The sequence below is a fragment of the Camelus ferus genome, chromosome 11 (genome assembly GCF_009834535.1).
Source record: "Camelus ferus isolate YT-003-E chromosome 11, BCGSAC_Cfer_1.0, whole genome shotgun sequence".
Lineage (NCBI taxonomy): Eukaryota > Metazoa > Chordata > Mammalia > Artiodactyla > Camelidae > Camelus > Camelus ferus.
Window position 1 is genome coordinate 24,787,737 of NC_045706.1, and position 16,698 is coordinate 24,804,434.

At 54.1% G+C, this 16,698-nt stretch overlaps 1 protein-coding gene across 4 annotated transcripts; it reads left to right on the plus strand.

Moving 5' to 3' along the window:
* The first annotated feature begins 5 nt into the window (after positions 1 to 5).
* On the plus strand, positions 6 to 8,286 carry POLL (DNA polymerase lambda). 4 transcript variants are annotated; one of them, XM_006182934.3, is made up of 9 exons: positions 6 to 74; positions 896 to 1,060; positions 1,767 to 2,061; positions 2,245 to 2,404; positions 2,810 to 3,127; positions 3,892 to 4,065; positions 4,632 to 4,760; positions 6,770 to 6,938; positions 7,380 to 8,286. In XM_006182934.3, exons 2-9 carry the CDS (start codon positions 946 to 948, stop codon positions 7,742 to 7,744), a joined length of 1,725 nt encoding a protein of 574 aa, XP_006182996.2. In that variant the 5' UTR covers positions 6 to 74; positions 896 to 945; the 3' UTR covers positions 7,745 to 8,286. The 4 variants fall into 4 exon arrangements, with proteins under 4 accessions (XP_006182996.2, XP_032346946.1, XP_032346945.1 ...); XM_032491055.1 differs by having other exon boundaries at positions 7,361 to 7,534; XM_014557809.2 differs by lacking the exon at positions 6 to 74 and adding an exon at positions 92 to 480.
* The last annotated feature ends 8,412 nt before the right edge of the window (positions 8,287 to 16,698 follow it).

Sequence of the window (16,698 nt, forward strand, 5' to 3'; positions counted from 1 at the left end):
GTTCTTGGCACTTACTTTTCCTGCCCCACCCCCCGCCAACATACACCCTTAGTCCGCTCTCATTGGCTGTTCTGGTAAGTACTTTACTCCTGCCTACCCCGGGTGACCTATCCGGCTTGGAGTTGACCCCATACTGGACCGAATCCGAGGAATTGGAATGAGCCCTCAGAGAGGGTCCGGACACCCCAGCACTCCCCTGGCCCCCAACTGAGAATGCCTGGCGCGCGCCAGCTGCGCATGCGGCGGGTGCCCCACACCTGCCGGAGACTTCACCCCCAGCTGTGAGGCCGAGACTCCCCCAGTCCCGGAAGACTCCCCACACGTGCTGCGGCCGCAGATCTCCCAGCAGCTGCGGGCCTGTGCGCCCCTGATGCCGAGCGGTTCGAGACCCGGGCAGGTGCAGGGCGTTACCCTCGCCTCTCTAACCTCCACCTGCCACCCGTCCCCCACCCAGTTTTCCTCTGCGGGTCTGTGATGGAGGTAAAGAAAGATTACATTCAAGTTACCCTCAGTCCCCACTCCTCTTGGGAGCCCAAGTCCTTATTAAAGATGTAGCTCCATTTCCTAGCCTGCATCCCATTCTGGATTCCCTTTGGAAGTGGGATGCAGCAGGAGCAGACACTGCACACTGAATCTTCAGAGTAAACCGCCTGAGGAATGATATCGTTTGGTACCCCTCAAAAGTTCCCCCAATAGTTCCACTCTTCCTCTCATCTTCCCCAGTACTCTGACTCTGAAAGGCTAGTAAGTGTAGAGCTAGGCTAAACCACCCAAGTTCAACTGGGTTTTGGGAGACCCCTGGGAACTGGGCTACAACCCCCAAGCCCTGGTCAGCAAAGACTCCACCTTCGTGGTCAGAGTAGGAGAGCCTCAATTCTGAGTTTTCACATGACAGGTGCTCTGAACAACCCTCCAATAGAAAGGCCAGGATCCAGCCATATCTCAATGGACCCCAGGGGCATCCTGAAGGCATTTCCCAAACGGAAGAAAATTCATACCAATCCATCATCAAAAGCACTTACAAAGATTCCCAAGAGAGAAGACAGAGAAGAAACAGGAGGTGAGTTTCAGAACCCTTGTGTGTTTGAACCTCAGGCTTCCTACATAGTTCATGTCCAGAATCAGATATTACAGCTGACTGCCCACCAGCAGCCTGCAGGTTTGTTTGTACCTACCTTATACTAGGCTCGGTCCCCAGTCTTTGACAGGCCACTTGCTCTGTTATCTTCTACCCCACCCGAGACCTCCATCAATCTGAAAATACTCCCTGGTCCCTAAGGAAATAACTAGCAGAATCCTTTGCTCTCCAGGAGGTTGCCTGCCCCAGGGGAGGGCAGGGGGAGCCTTCTCAGGTCCCCATAATTATAACTTATTTTGCAGCCAAATTGACAAATAGATGGCAAAAACTTACATGGTGGGCTGGGTGGGGAGAGGGGAATCTATTAGATGATGAGACCTGAAATTGCAAAACATGTGCCTTGTGCCTGATACATAATAGGTGTCTACTAATATTTGCTGAAAGTATAAATGATCAAATAAATTATTTATAGGATGCCCACAATGTGCCAGACGTTGTTCTAGGTTACATCCTTGCCCTTACATCAAGCGATGACCCATGAGGAAATTAACTGTATGCTTGTAGTAGAAGCCCCAGAAAGCAAGCAGGCTGGGTGGAGGAAAATGATTGGGGGAAGGGGACTGTGAAGGGTTCATTTGGATCATGTCTGAAAGCTATGACAGTAGGCATCTGGATGTCCCCTCCACAGAGTGGCTGAGCTCCGTGCGGGCACATGTTGTGCCCACTGGCATTGGGCGAGCCCGGGCAGAACTCTTTGAGAATCAGATTGTCCAGCATGGTGGCCAGATATGCCCAGCCCAGACCCCTGGGGTCACTCACATTGTGGTGGATGAAGGCATGGACTGGGAGCGAGCCCTCCGCCTCCTGAGACTGCCCCAGCTGCCCTCAGGTGCTCAGCTGGTGAAGTCAGCCTGGCTGAGCTTGTGCCTGCAGGAGAGAAGGCTGGTGGACACAGCAGCATTCAGCATCTTCATCCCCAAGAGGTAGGCTGGTCTTAGTCTTTCCTCAAATGTTTTCTTCAGCACTCTTCTTGAGTTATTAAGAATAACTCTCGTTGTCTTAACTGGATACATTAAAAAAAACCAAGATTTCAGAGTAGAGAAGGATTGAGAGCAGAAACAGGGTGAGACCTTTGGTGTCTTAACCTTCCATCACCATCCCTGCAGGTACCTGGATCAAGCACAGCTCAGCAAGGCAGACCAAGACTGTTCTCTTCCTGGAGACTGTGAGGCTCAGCTCAGGACAGCCCCCTCTCCTTCCCCTCCTCCCGCGAGACCTGTACCTCCTTCCCTGAGGGCAGAGGAGGTTGAAAGCACGCAAGCCCAGGTCAGGAGCCTCCCAACCCCCACTGCTCCTTTCCCCTGGGAACTAAATCATAGAAACAGGAATGATAATTATAGAAGCTGGGTGATGAGTCCTTGGGCGGTTGTTCAGAAAGTCCCAGGCCCCTGAGAGAGGAGGGCTCTCTTTATTGGAAAGCCATTTAGCTCTTTCCACCACTTCTCACTGCTGCATTTGCCCAGGCCAAGTCTACCACATACCACTGGGGGTCCTAGGGCTGGGCATGGCGGGGAGCCAGATGGAACACAGCCCCACACTTAAGGAGACCCAAGTATGATGCAGAGGACCCAGCCTTATTCTTGGGTCTGACTAGGAAACAACCCCCACCTCTGAGGAGCCCTCCTCCTGAGGGGCATAAACTTACTGTGTCTTCTCCTTCCCGTCCTCAAGCCCATCTCTGATGATGAAACCAGTGATGGGGAAGAGACTCAGGTTAGCTCAGCTGATCTGGAAGCCCTGATCAGTGGCCGCTACCCCACTCCCCTTGAGGGAGATGGTGAGCCTAGCCCAGCACCTGAGGGCCTGGCTAAGTGGGTCTGTGCACAGCCATCAAGCCAGAAGGCAACCAACCACAACACCCACATCACAGAGAAGCTGGAAGTGCTGGCCAAAGCCTACAGTGTTCAGGGAGACAAGTGGAGGGCCCTGGGCTATGCCAAGGCCATCAATGCCCTCAAGAGCTTCCACAAGCCTGTCACCTCCTACCAGGTACCTGGGGGCCAGGGGAGGGTATGTGGAGGGTCTTCTCTTTACTGGCCAGAGGCTGGTGGAGGCACCAGACACAAGTAGGGATCAGGTGGAATGGTTAAGGTTTTATGATATCTGGGGCTTGCACGAAAGAAAAAATAATTGGGAGATTGATGAAAGCAGATTGGCAAAATCTTGATAATTATAGAAGCTGGGTGATGGGTACTTGGAGATTCGTTATACTATTCTCTCTATTTTGGAATTTTTTCCCATAATAAAAAGTTTTTTATACTTTGGAAGTCAAAAGACCAGAGACTGAATTCTAGTTCCCATCATTCACTGCCTGTGTGACTTCAGGCAAATTACTTAAACCCTTTGAGCATCAGTTTCCTCATCAATAAAAAGGGACTAAGACAAGTCACAAATGCAGTGTACCTGTGAAGACTAAATGCCATGACCCCTGCAGTGCAGGACCTGATACATGATAAAGCCTCAGTAAACGATAGCTCCACTGTTGTGACTGTGACTAGTATCATCAGTATTGCCTTTCCTCTGTTTCCTGTGCTGATCTCCATCCCTCTGGGAACTAAAAGACAAGTTACCTGGCCCATTCCATCAAAACCTCTCATCTTAAATGTGCCCAAGCTTTACACAGCTATCAGCTGCCAACCAGCCAGACTGGCTTTTACTCAGACATCTGCTAACGGAGTCCACTTCTCCACCATTGGCTCTGCCCCTCCCATCTTCTCACCCTTCTTTCCTGCCTCTCCCTCCTCTTCCTCTAGGAGGCCTTTAGTATCCCTGGGATTGGAAAGCGGATGGCTGAGAAGATCGTGGAGATCCTGGAGAGCGGGCATCTGCGGAAGTTGGACCACATCAGCGAGAGCGTGCCTGTCTTAGAGCTCTTCTCCAACATCTGGGGGGCTGGAACCAAGACTGCCCAGATGTGGTACCATCAGGTCACATCCTGTCCCAGCCCCCACTTCAGTTTTTCCCTGTCTTAGGGCTCCTGGCCCACACAGTTGATGTCCTGTGCTCTGATGGGAAAGAACCCAGATGAATAGGGAAACCACTGTTCAAAGGGACCAGGGCTTATGCAGGTCCTTCTCTTGGCTCCCAGAACTACCTGGTTGCTTGGTGTCCTTGATATGTGGTGTAAGCAGTGCAAACCGTATGTTTCTCTGTCCCCTAGACCAGCAAGAGCCTTCCTGAGGAGACCAGGCCTCAGGGCTGAGCATCCAGATCAGTGGTTCCCAAACCTGGCCATGCCTAGAATCATCCCTAGACTGATGGAATCATGAACCAGTGTTCTAGGATTGTGGCAGGGCTGGATTGGGGTGTGTCCCCCATGCGTCTGCCTTTCCCAAGTCCCACTGATTACAGACCCAACCAATCATGGGGTTGGTCCTGCCTCAGGCCTGCCTTGGAGTCTGGGAGTGATGGAGGCCTCGTGAATGTGCTCATTCACTACTTCTTCATTGGCCCTGGATCCTCATAGTCTTCCCATCTGGCTTCTTTTTTCCAGGGTTTCCGGAGCCTAGAAGATATCCGCACCCAGGCCTCTCTGACCAGCCAGCAAGCCATTGGCCTAAAGCATTATGACGACTTCCTGGACCGCATGCCCAGGGAGGAGGCTTCAGAGATCGAGCAGACAGTAAGCAGGTGTCCCAGGGCAGTGAGAAGAGCCAGACCCTACTGTAAGCTCAGGGCCCAGCTTGAAGCCAAGAACCCTGATCCCTCAGCAGGGGAGCCCAGTAGGCACTGGAAGCTGCAGGCCACCAGAGGTTGGGACTAGTGGGAAAAGAGCAAGTTGAGAGGGGTGGGTGGCTTTGGTAGGGAAGGGCTACAACACCGGCTCTCTGGGCTAGAGTTCTCAATTATCGGCCAGAGTTAGCACCGGCTTAGGTGCTAGAATGGTGTTAGGACTGGTTTAATGTTAGGGTTATCTTAGAGACAGATTATGATCAGAACTACTTGAAGATATTGGGATTAGAATTGAGCTAGGTTAGGGTGGATCAGGGCAGAGGTTCTGAACATTTTTTGATTCACAGACTTCTTTGAGAACCTAATGAAAACCATGGGCTCTTTCTCTCCACAATTTGTACAAACATACACAGTTTTATATCTCCTTCCAGATGTTTGCGCCTTCTGCAGCCCACTCGAGGCTGGTTCAGGGTTTGGGCTAGAGTTGGTGTAGAAGCATAGTGCCAGTAGGATTAGGTTTAAGGTTAGAGGAAAGCTAGATCAACAGCTGAGTTAAGGTTAGGTCTGAATTAGGAGTAGGTTTTCTTAGTGTTGGATGCTTTTAGTTAAGATTTGTGGTTGTCCTAGAAAGAAGTTTGGACAAGAATTGGGATTGGTTTAGAGTCGTGTTAGGAATTAAGTTCATATAAAACCTAGATTAGAAGGAAACTAGGGTACATATAGGGTTAGATATATCATTTGTTCAGTTGGTGTTAGGATTAGGGGCTGGTTGATTTGGGCAAGGTTTGCTCACTTTGGTCTGTGATTCTGATAGGGTAGGACTCCCTGGAGACTCTGGCCCGGCTTAGTTGAAATCAGCCTCCAGCTGTACTCGAGGCCATGTGCTATGAGGCTGGTGGGGGATGGATAGACAGGCCCTTTGTCCACCCATCACCAGGCCTTCATGCTAGTGATGACCCGTCAACTCAGCCACGGTATCTGGGCACAGAAAATGCCCCCAAGAGCCTCCAACCCCCGCCCATTGGAACAGAAGTGGCTTCCCAACTGGCCCACTCCCCCTATTTAAGGGCCTTAGGAGTTTTTGATGGGATTACTCATCCTAGGCCTCCTCCCAGCCTCTTGGGAGGCTCAAGAAGGGAGTGAGGGGATTAGCAGAGCCTGCCTATCAGGAAAATAGAGGTATCCAGGACCCCAGAAATCTCAGCATCCTGGGGTGGAGCCGGGGAGGCCATCTGCATATGAAAGGCCACGGTGTCTCTGGGGTGGCTAATGGGCTTATCCTCCCTCAGTGACCGATGATCCTTCAGCAGACAGTCTGCTCTGTCTCAGCTCCCTCCCCACCAAGCCTCATTCCTCCGGGGAAGGATGTGGGTGGGCATTGGCTCAGAATTGCCTCCCTCTCTCTTGGCTTTCTTTCCTTTCCTTTCCTTTCCTATAGGTGCAGTGATATTTCTGGGCTCCATCTCCCCCAAGGCCTGGGCCCAAAGCACCTGTCAGCCACCTGCTCAGGCCTCAAGCCCCAACTCACATTCTGCCTTTAGCTCCAAATCCAAAGATACCTGGGGTTGCCGAGACCTGGCTGAGGGCTTCCCGGCACCTGGGCCTTTGTCCTAAGTAGAGTTTCACAGACTTGGGCACATGGGTTGGGGCAGAAGTCCAGAGAAGGTGTGTCTCTGCTCTTGAAGAGCTCTTGTGGGAAGGGTCAGTGCCTTCCCTCAGAATCTGAGCTCACCTTCTCATATCTCTCGTCAGGCCACCCGCTGTGGCATGAGTGTGTTTTCTTCTCTTCTGTCCTAGAAGCTAGAGAACTGCCGCTCCCTGGCATAGAGCTCTGACCTCTGTTCTTGGAGCTTTTCCCCTCAGGCTGGAGCACACATCCAAGGATTGGCTTGGGGCACAGGCTGGGTGTGTGGGCTCCTGGGTCAGGGAAGGCCCTCACCCCCCACTGCCCTTTCTCAGGTTCGGGAAGCAGCTCAGGCCTTCAACTCTGGGCTGCTGTGCGTGGCATGTGGTTCATACCGACGGGGGAAGGCAACATGTGGCGATGTGGACGTGCTGCTCACCCACCCGGATGGCCGTTCTCACCGGGGCATCTTCAGCCGCCTCCTGGACAGTCTCCGGCAGCAAGGTATAAGCCCCACCTCCGGGTGAGCAGGTGGGCAGGGGGCAGGGTAGGGTGGCCCCCGGGAGGGAGAGCCTCAAAGTGGCCATCTCTAGGCAGGAAGCAGGGGAAGGCTGCTTCGTGAGAATCCCACCTCTCTCTCGTGGCCAGAGGCACTTCAGGGAAGAGATGAATCAGCTCCCTGCACCTCCTGAGAGGTGCTCAGTAATAACCTGCAGGCTGAGTGGCTTGTTTGCTCTCCCTGTGCCACTGTGGGGAGATGTGGAGGATTTACTATGCATGTTTTACCGATAAGGGCACAGGCCCAGAGAGTGGGAGGTCACCCAGCAAATGAATGGACGAGCTGGGAATAGAGGACCCAGGGATGATCAGAGAAGCCTGGGGGAAGGTTAGGATAGCCCTGGGCCTGGCTGCTGCCCTCCCAGCAGCCCTCCTGTGTTGGGCCAGGGTTCCTGACGGATGACTTGGTGAGCCAAGAGGAGAACGGCCAACAGCAGAAGTACCTGGGTGTATGCCAGCTCCCAGGGCCAGGGCGGCGGCACCGACGACTGGACATCATCGTCGTGCCCTACTGCGAGTTTGCCTGCGCCCTGCTCTACTTCACCGGTTCTGCCCATTTCAACCGCTCCATGCGGGCTCTGGCCAAGACCAAAGGCATGAGCTTGTCAGAGCGTGCCCTCAGCACGGCAGTGGTCCGGGACACCCAAGGCCTCAAGGTGGGGCCTGGCCGAGTGCTGCCCACCCCCACTGAGAAGGATGTCTTCAGGCTCTTAGGCCTGCCCTACCGAGAGCCAGCTGAGCGGGACTGGTGACCCATGGCAGGGGAGGCAGGACAAGCTGGACCGGCTGCCTCACCTGGCCGTCTGTTACCCTCCACCAGCCTCAGCTGGCTGAACCTCACTACTGCAGCCACCAGCTCCCCTGGGCCAGATGGAAAGGGCCAGCCTGGCTCTCAGGGTCTGCCCAGCCTTCTCCCTGACAGGAGCAGGCTGCTACCCCCTCTACCTCACCATTGCCCCTGGTAGAGTTTTGCACGTGGACACCCCCCCTCCACTAGCCCCATTTTTAAGCAGGAACTGGTGCCTCATATGAATCCAGCTTCCCGTGCTGAAGGCCCAGGCATTGCCCCCTTCTCTGCCCCGAGGATCTAGCTGCTGGGGGTGGGACTGGGGCTGCAGCTGTGGCCCAATATCACTCCAGACCCTTCAGAGCAGGAAAATGAGCCACTCCACATGTCCTCCCTCCACCATCCCCACTTCCTGTGCAGGTGGCAGTGTGGGGAGGGGATACCCCAGGCTCAGTAAGGACAGCATCTGAAGGTCCAGGGGCCCAGTAAAGTGCACTTGACATTCTACCTGCCTGGCTTGTCTGTGAGCTGCTGCAGCCAAGGCCTGGGGTGTCCAGGTCCAAATGTGAATGTTGCTTCTCGCCTCCCTTTGCTTCCCACTTGAGTATCCCAGCCTGCTCAGCAGCCTCTCCAGACCCAGAGAAGCACGGCCTCCAGGGCTCGAAGAGGTAACCAGTGGGTCACAGGAAAACTTGGCTAGTTAATCCCTTCCTACACACAGGAAGTCTCAGAACCACAGGGAGGGATGGTGCTGACCTCTGGTCTGGAACCAATGGCCTGGCCGCCATTCCTGCCATCTCCTGGGGGAAGGAGGAGAGGGGCCTCCCTCTTCCCAGAGAGACTCAGAATTCTAGAGACTGCCTTCAAACCCTGCAGACGCCAATCCCACCTCCTACGTGGTCCCTCCTCCTAGCAAGGGCAACAGGAAATCATGGGATAAAAAGGGAGTGTGCCCACACCCTCCAGAGACCCATCCTGGGGGTGGTGTCCTCTTGGCTGCTCAGTCTGGCACAGGAGCCCAGGGGAAGAACTAATGGAGGGATTCTGTGTCTTGAGAACGGCTGCCCAGGTTGGGGGAGGGGCGATTCTCTGAGTTCAAACTAAGGAAAGGGTGTGGTGGGCGTTTCCCCAGCCACTTCTGGGCCTGAGCCTGCTTCCTGGGCAGGCTGTTAGCCCAGAAACCAGGGCTTTTCATCCCAGTGCTCCATCCTGCTTTGGGACCCTGGTGGGAACTGGCATCCTGGCTAGCAACTGAGCACCCCAAAACTACCACCCGTTTGCCACCTGGTCATAAAGAGAAGGAGCCCACAGGTCTGATTCCTGCCCCTAGCCCAGCCCACCATCACTTTAGCCCGGATGGGCAGAGTAGGTTCTCCCCAAGATGTCCACGTCCTAATCCGGGGAACCTGTGACTATGTTACCCTACTTGGCAAGAAAGGGACATTGTCCATGTGATTAAGGTTAAGGATTTTGAGATGAGATTATCAGTGGGCCAAATCTAATCATGAATCCTTAAAAGTGGAGAACCTTTCCTGGCTACAATCAGAGAGATGTAAAAACAGAAGGAAGGTCAGAGAGATGCGATGTTTCTACCTTTGAAGAAAGAGAGAGAAGGCCACCAGCCAAGGAATGTGGGGAGGCCTCTAGAAACTGGAAGAGGCAAGGAAGCAGATTCTACCCTAGAGCCTTCATAACAGAACGTGGCCCTGCCAACACCTCAATTTTATTCCAGAGACCTGTGTCAGACTTCTAAACAACAGAACTGTTCAGAAATAACTTGTTTTAAGCCACTAAATGTATGGAAATGTGTTACTTCAACGATAGAGAACCCATAGACCAGGCTGTCTTGGTCTCCCCCTGTACAAAGTGAGTGGAGGGACCAGGGACTGTGGGTGTGAGAAGGCCCTGCTGTAAGGTGAAAGAGGTCCACCCAAGAACAGTTTGGTGAGGGGAAGGGGAGGGAGCCTCCTCACATGCCCAGAGCAGGTAGTAGGCAAAGCCAGGATCCCAGCCTTCATGGACTGGCTGCCACATGCTCAGTCTGAGCCTCCCAGTTTCCCTCTGACACTTTGTGCCCCAGGTGCAGTCCTCTGTGGGCTGCTCCACCCCAACCCTGCCAACCTGTGAGCCTCATCTTTTCCCAGGGCCTGGGGTGATAACATTGGCCCAACACTTAGACTGAAAGGGGAACAGGACCAAGCCAAGCTTTCTTCCCAGGTTCTGGCTGCCCCTGGGGGAGCAGGTGTGGGCACAGGGCCAGGAGCTTCCCAGGCGTGGGGTGGGTGTGGCAGGGTGGGAAGCTCCACTGTGTCCTGCCCTCCAGGACCCAAGGGCTGGGAATGGAAAACCTAGGCCCTTTGTCCTGCTTCTCCAGGAGAGTTATGAGATTCCTGTCCCTTTAAACAGAATGGGATACCTCTTGCCAGGACTAGGGATGACAGCTTGGAGAAGACATCGCCTCACCCCCTCTCTACACACCCCCAACAGGAGAGTCTCTTTCCAGCCCTCCCACGGTCTCAGAGATCAACCTCGTGGCAGCTACAGCTGCTGGGACACCTGCTGCTACTCAGACTCTGCCGACACCCAGGAGCGGCCCCAGACCTAGGACGGGCTCAACCCCCTAGACCTTTAACCCTCTGTCCACTCTGCCCTTCAGTCCCGGCACCAGTTAGCTGGTTTTCCGGAATCTCTGAGCCTTTGGGCAGCCCTGCTTCTGAGCTCTGAAACAGAGGGACCATCAGGGCTAAAGTCTCCAAACTGGCCAGAGACTCTGGGCCAGGCTTCATCCCCATCATCTAAACCCACGGCCCTGCAAGCCATGGTCCTCCACACTGGAGGTCACTGCAGAAGCTGAGCCCCAGAAAAAAACCTAAAGGGAACATTCCTGAAGAAGTTCTCCAAGATGAGGAGGGGGCTCAGTGGTGGAGAGACTGTGGGCAGGGCCCTGAGAAGGCCATGGGAGGGCAGTACGGGCCCTAGATGAGGGGCCACTGCTCACTGCCTGAGTGGCTGTGGAACCTCTGGCTGACCCTTGGCTCTGCTGGCCTCGGGCTTGGCCTTGACAGAGCAGGCGCATGGCCTGGGACATCAAATTCCTCCCACAGCAAAAGTCCCCTGTCCTTTTGCCCTCACCATCAAGCTCCGGTTCCCTCAGCTTGGCTGCCACTGTGCCTGTGTCTGACTGCCTGGCCATTTGTCTGTGTGCTTAACGTGCATCCCAGCCCAGTGTTTGTGTGCTGCAGGTTCATGATTTTGCATCTGTACACGTGTATGGACAACCTGGGTTTGTGTCTGTGTCCGTAGCTCTGGACCTCAGTGTGCATGCCCCTGTGTCCTCAAGGGCTCGGGCAGGGCCTGGGGGCTGGAAGGAGGCTCCCTGGAGTCCCCTGTGATGCTGGGCAGGGACTGCAGAAGGTGGTGGAGCCCCAGTGGGCTCCAGACTCTAGGCCTTGTGTCCTGGAGGCGGCCGCAGGGCGGGCCGCCTGCGTCAGCCTTGAGCGGCCATCAATAGCGCGCGGTTAATTAATTTGATGGGAACAGCAGGGACCGCCGTTTGCATTTAGTGAAGTTCCAGGAACTTCCAACCTCATCTTCATAATTGGCCTCATAAATTGTAAGAAAGAGAGAGATCAGCAAAGCGGGAGGGAGGAGGGGCCGCCCGTCCGTCCTTATTTAATTTTATTGCTGAAATTCATCTTTTTAGCCTCCTCCGGAATCGGCTCTCCCTGCCGGATTTGCCTAATCATGATAAATTAATATTCATTTCCCCGCCTCTTACCCAGCTCCCGCGCTTGGATGGAGCTGGGGAGGGTCTCCTTCCAGCCCCTCTGCCAGGCCTGGTGGGAGCCTGGAGCTAGGGGACCCCTGCGTGGGAGGGAGCTTGCCTGCAGAACAGAAAGTGGAGCCTGAGGAGGGCTGGTGAGGAGTCTGGGAGAAGAGGGGCTCTGTTACCATGGGCGGGGGGTGGGGGGGATGTGAAGGGACTGATTGGGGCTCCCAGATGAGAGATTCCTGAGGCCCTTGTCCCCTCCCTGGGCAGGAACAACCCAGAAGGTCCAGAATTTTGGGATCAACTACCCCTGCCCAGTTACGGCTGGGTGGGAGAGACAGGAAGGGGCCGAGAAAGCCCTTTTGGAGACCCAGAGGCTGAGATCCTCAGCAGATAACAATGGGTTTGGGAGATGAATTCTGAAGGCCTAGCTGAGAGGTGGGGAGAAGACAGAGACCCATTGCCCACTTGATCTGTCTTTGCCCCACTTCCCACCAACTAGATGCAGGCTACCTTGCCCTGTGCAGACTCTGGTGGGGGGCCCTTTCTAGTCTGTGGGGCCTCAGAGGCACCCATGGTCTCTCACCAACAGAAGCGGCCACCTCCTCACAGCCCAGCCCAGCTGGGTGACTGGGCCTCTCACACTGGGCATTGTGGCTCTGTTGGGTGCCTGTACCGCTCTCCCTTGATCAGGCCCTTTCAGAGGCCTGCAGTGGGCTGTTTCTAGAAGGGTTATGCAATCCTTGGGTGGTAGGGCCCCTGCAGTCCAAAGGGTCAGATTCTGTGTCTTCTTGCATAATTAGTATGTGAGCCCTGGGAGGGATTTAGATTTTTAAATCTACCACCTTGTCCCATTTTACAGATGAGGAAACTGAGGACCAGAAACGGGAGGTGACTGACCTAAGGTCTCACAGAAGTCGAGGAGGCTGTTTCCACCCCAACTTGGAGGCTGGGTGTGGTGTGCAGGATTCTCTGAAAGACCCCTAGTGACTTTTACCCTGTATAGCCCCCTTTCTTTTGAGTGTGGGTGAAGCCTTCAACTCTGATGAGGTGTTACTCCTGCAGTATGTTACCTTATATAGCAAAAGGGAGATTATTTCGGTGGGTCTAGTCTAATCACATGAACCCTTTAAAAGCAGTTTTCTCTGGCCATTAGCAGAAGGGACAGGCAGAGAGATTCAAAACATGAGGATCCAATACACCTTTGTTGGCTTTGAGGATGGAGGGGACCATGTGCAAGGACCAGGGAGGGTCCTCAAGGAGCTGAGAGCAGCCCTCAGCTGACAGCCAGCAAGGAAATGGGGACCTTAGTCCTACAACCACAAGGAACTGAATTCACTCAACAATAAGAATGAGCGTGGAAGCTGATCTTTCCCAGAACTTCCACATAAAAGCCCAGCCTGGCCAAAACTGATTTAGGTCTTATGGGTCCCTAATCAGAAAATTCAGCTGAGCTTGCCTGGATTACAAAAGAAAGATAACTAACAGGCTAAGTTTGTGATAATTTGTTATTCAGTGATAGAAACCTAATACACAGGACTAAGGGGAAGATTATCTTAGTAACAGTTGACTGGAGCTTCCTAATTGCCAAAGTCCTCACCACTCCCTACTGTTTAACCTGGGACCAAACCCTTGTAAGCACTTAAATTTGTGACTCCTGCCAGGTGGAGTCTGGATCCCTGGGTAAATAGGAGCAGGGAGTTCACCTCTCACAGGAATGGGTTCTTGATAGAAGGAGCCTCTATGGAATTGGCTCAGGCAGAGGCTTCTAGGATGTGGGTAAGGGCTGGCTGATAATTTAGTGTACTTTCAAACCAGAGTTCCCCTTCCTGTCCCAAACCAGAATTTTCTATTTATTCATGGGGCCTGGGTGGGTGCTGGCAGGTGTTTTTGATTCCCACTGGAAGGCATCAGCTTCTCTGGATATTGAGAAACACCAATTGACATTTTGTGAGTTACGGAGTCTCCAGTGAGGAGACCTGGGTTAGCTGCACCATATTTCTGGTTTATTTCAGCAAGGTTTCAGCAGCATTTATTGATTGACTCTGAGCCTGGCCAGTCTACGCTTAACCCAGCCCTGCACACAGACTATCTTGTGTAACCTTCCCACCAACTACATGGGTACTTGTATTATCCCATTTGGCAGATGAGGAAAGTGAGGCCCAGAGAGATTCACTCACTTGTGCTAAGTCACACAGCATGTGAGAACATGGGTTTCAACTCTAATCTCTGTGACCCAGGAAGTGCAGCTGGTTTCCCTGGCTCCCCATCTGGAAGCAGCTCTAGCCCATATCTAACCGGACTTTCTGTCCTAACTTCCTTCCCTCCTTCTCCCACATACCCAAAACAAAGAGCCCTGAGCTTTACAGTGTCTGTGGAGGGTTCCTGATGCTGATGTTGAAGGGCACAATCCCTGGCTCTGAGACCTGGAGATTTGAATCAGCAAATGCCCACTTGCCCTGAGATAGGACCCACCCCCTGACCTCCCACCTCCACTAGGGAATTAGTGGTATAAGGGGCACCGACTCCCAAGCTCCAGCCCTGCTAGGGGCAAGGGTCCTGGCTCTATAGCTCATGTTTCCCTCCCTACACATGCCTGATCTGTCCCCTACAATCCCCACATGTGTCTCTGCACACACTGGACCCCTCCCTCACAGCCCCACACATACTTGTTCCCACATGGATTCCACACAGGGCCTGATGGGGGCCCAGCCTGGCCTGAGACATCCCCTCACTCCCAACTCCAGGCTTCCTTTGAGGAATCCTCTCATCACCATGACCTTGGACTCTGCTATATCTGAGCACTTTGGAGCCAGATTGACAAGGGCCTCCGGTTTAGCCACCATACCCACCCTAGTGGGACAGGAATCAGCCCCCTGGCCTGCCTTTCTTCGTCCCAAGCTGCCTTATAGGGAGAAAACCCAGGACCCTAAGGGTTGGCCCTAGGATAGAGGACCCCAGGGGCCATGTCCTTCACTCCAGGCCAGAGAACCGTCCTGGAGTGTTGCTTTCCACTTCAGAGCTTCTGAGAACCAAGGTCTCCCGACCTTGAGAGCCTCCCTGATCCTCTCCCACCCAAGTACCTTTGGAAGTTGCAGGGCCAAGTGAAGGAGGGAGGCTCCAGGGAGATGCCCTGAAGGAACCCCACCTGCTGCCCTGTGACGTATAGACGCCAACTGCAGATTCCCCTCCAAAGCCTGGCTCCCGTAGGCAAGAAAAACGCCCTCTCCACTCCAAGCTTCAAGTTCTGTTTTGCTGGACCTTACTCCCTCCGCTCCTCACTTAAGCGGGCCTCTCTGGCATCTGGAAAGGGAGCAGCTGCTCCGAAGCAGGCGGATGGCGAGACAGAGGAGTGCTCCAAAGGGCCTCCTCGGGGGCAAGGGCGTCGCGGCAAATAGTATCCCGCTGGCGGGTGGGGCCTTGCGGAGGGCTGGGCGGCCGCCGCCAGGTTTATTGGATTGAGAATGGACCGGGTACTGAGGCCGACGGGCGCGCTTCCCGGAGGAGGCCAGCAGAGGGCGCGCAAGGACCAGCCAAGAGGCCCCGCGCTGCGAAGGCTGAGGACTAGGGAGTGGGTAGAGAGGGTGGCAGGTGCAGAGGAGGAACTGCCCAGAGGCTTCTCTTCGAACTCAGGGGTGGAGGCTGGGGCTGGAAGGGTCCTGACTGCGCGGCCCCTAGCTCCTCAGGAGGAGGCGGTCGATGAGGATGTGGCCTGAAGAGCCCCTCCCTGAGTGGGCAGACCCTCCCCATCACCTGGCGAAGGAGCTGGGTCTGCGGATCCAGGACGGGTGGCCTTGATGCTGAATTGGGTGGAACTCCTTCCTCAGACTCTCCTCTGGTCATCATTCTGTGCCTCAGTTTCCCCCTGTGTAAGTTCTGTCCTTGCTCCTGGAAGCTCTAAACCGGGAGGCCAGGTGGGGTGAGACGACCCAATAAGAGGGAACCAGTACGTCCCAGTCCAACACCCCCCCCCCCCATTTCCCTTACCTTGCCAACCTTGTGCGCATGGTTTGGGGGAAAACAGAAAAAGATGAGGAGAGGAGAAAACAGTGAATAATGGAAGGGGAGGTGACGCTGGAATAACAAATGAAAGGGGAGAATGGAGGAGGAAAGGAGGTCGGGCAGTGGTGGGTACGAAGAGGGGCTTAGCCCTCTCAGCGGAAGCTCTCCCGAGACTGGGACCATCTGCACCTCCGCCTGGGCTGTGCTTGGGGCCGAGCTCTCAGCTGTATCCCAGGAAACATCGCTCTGCCGGTAGCCTCCCTCCAGCCGCCATGATTTATAGCTGGGCCAGGCCTGGCGACCTTGGACGGATAACTAATGACAGGTCAATAACGCTACAGAAAAAGTGGACAGGTAAGGGAGGAGGGACGAGGCCCATCTCTTTCTTCCTGGCATCTTCTCCCTAATCCCGGTGCCTCTAGCTGCAGACCCCTTACTGGGGGTTTCCTGAGGCCTCTTGACAAGGTCTGAGAGGTGATGGGGTAATACAGCTGAAATAGAGGAGGGGGAAGCAGGGACCAGAATATACTGGACAGACCCAAAGTGGGTCACATGAGGGTAAAGGAGACCAGTGGGGGCTTCTGGAAATCATCCATCGCCCCCATTTTTTTAGACAGGAGAAAGTCACATGTTAGGAATGCAAAGTTAGCAGGTGGAATTCCTGTCAGGCAGAAGGAATGGCACCTGGGAGAGAAATAAGGAGGATCTGTGGTGCCCTCCACTTGTCTCCACCCACCTCCACCTGGCTCTCTTTCTTGGTCCGTATCTCTGGAGATGTCTTCTGCCTCCTCCCACTTAAGCTACCCAAAGTTTATTTTAGTTGTGCAGGGCACCTCATATTTGCCCTTTCTCGTATGTGTCCCTGCTTACAGGCGGGTTGTGGGAGGCAGGGCCTGAGTCCCAGCTCTTAGATTTTCTGGCTTCTATGAAAAGTAGACCAAAGCATCTTTGTTCAAGTCTGACAACTCTCCTCCCCCTGTTTGAGGTCACCTAGGTCATCCTCTGCATCCCCGATCTATTTTTGTCACCCCAGGGAACTCAGAGTTGGGGAGAAGGAAGCAGCTCTCTCAATACCTGACCTAACTGAATATATTTCCCCTAATAATCTCAGACCCAGGTGCTGGTGTAAATGCTTTTCCATCTTATAG

Excerpts from the sequence above, each read along its gene's own strand:
- POLL (XM_006182934.3), top strand. The coding sequence starts at position 946 with ATGGACCCCAGGGGCATCCTGAAGGCATTTCCCAAACGGAAGAAAATT. Across the intron at positions 1,061-1,766 it reads AGACAGAGAAGAAACAGGAG|AGTGGCTGAGCTCCGTGCGG; the intron begins GTGAGTTTCAGA and ends TCCCCTCCACAG. Across the intron at positions 2,062-2,244 it reads AGCATCTTCATCCCCAAGAG|GTACCTGGATCAAGCACAGC; the intron begins GTAGGCTGGTCT and ends CCATCCCTGCAG.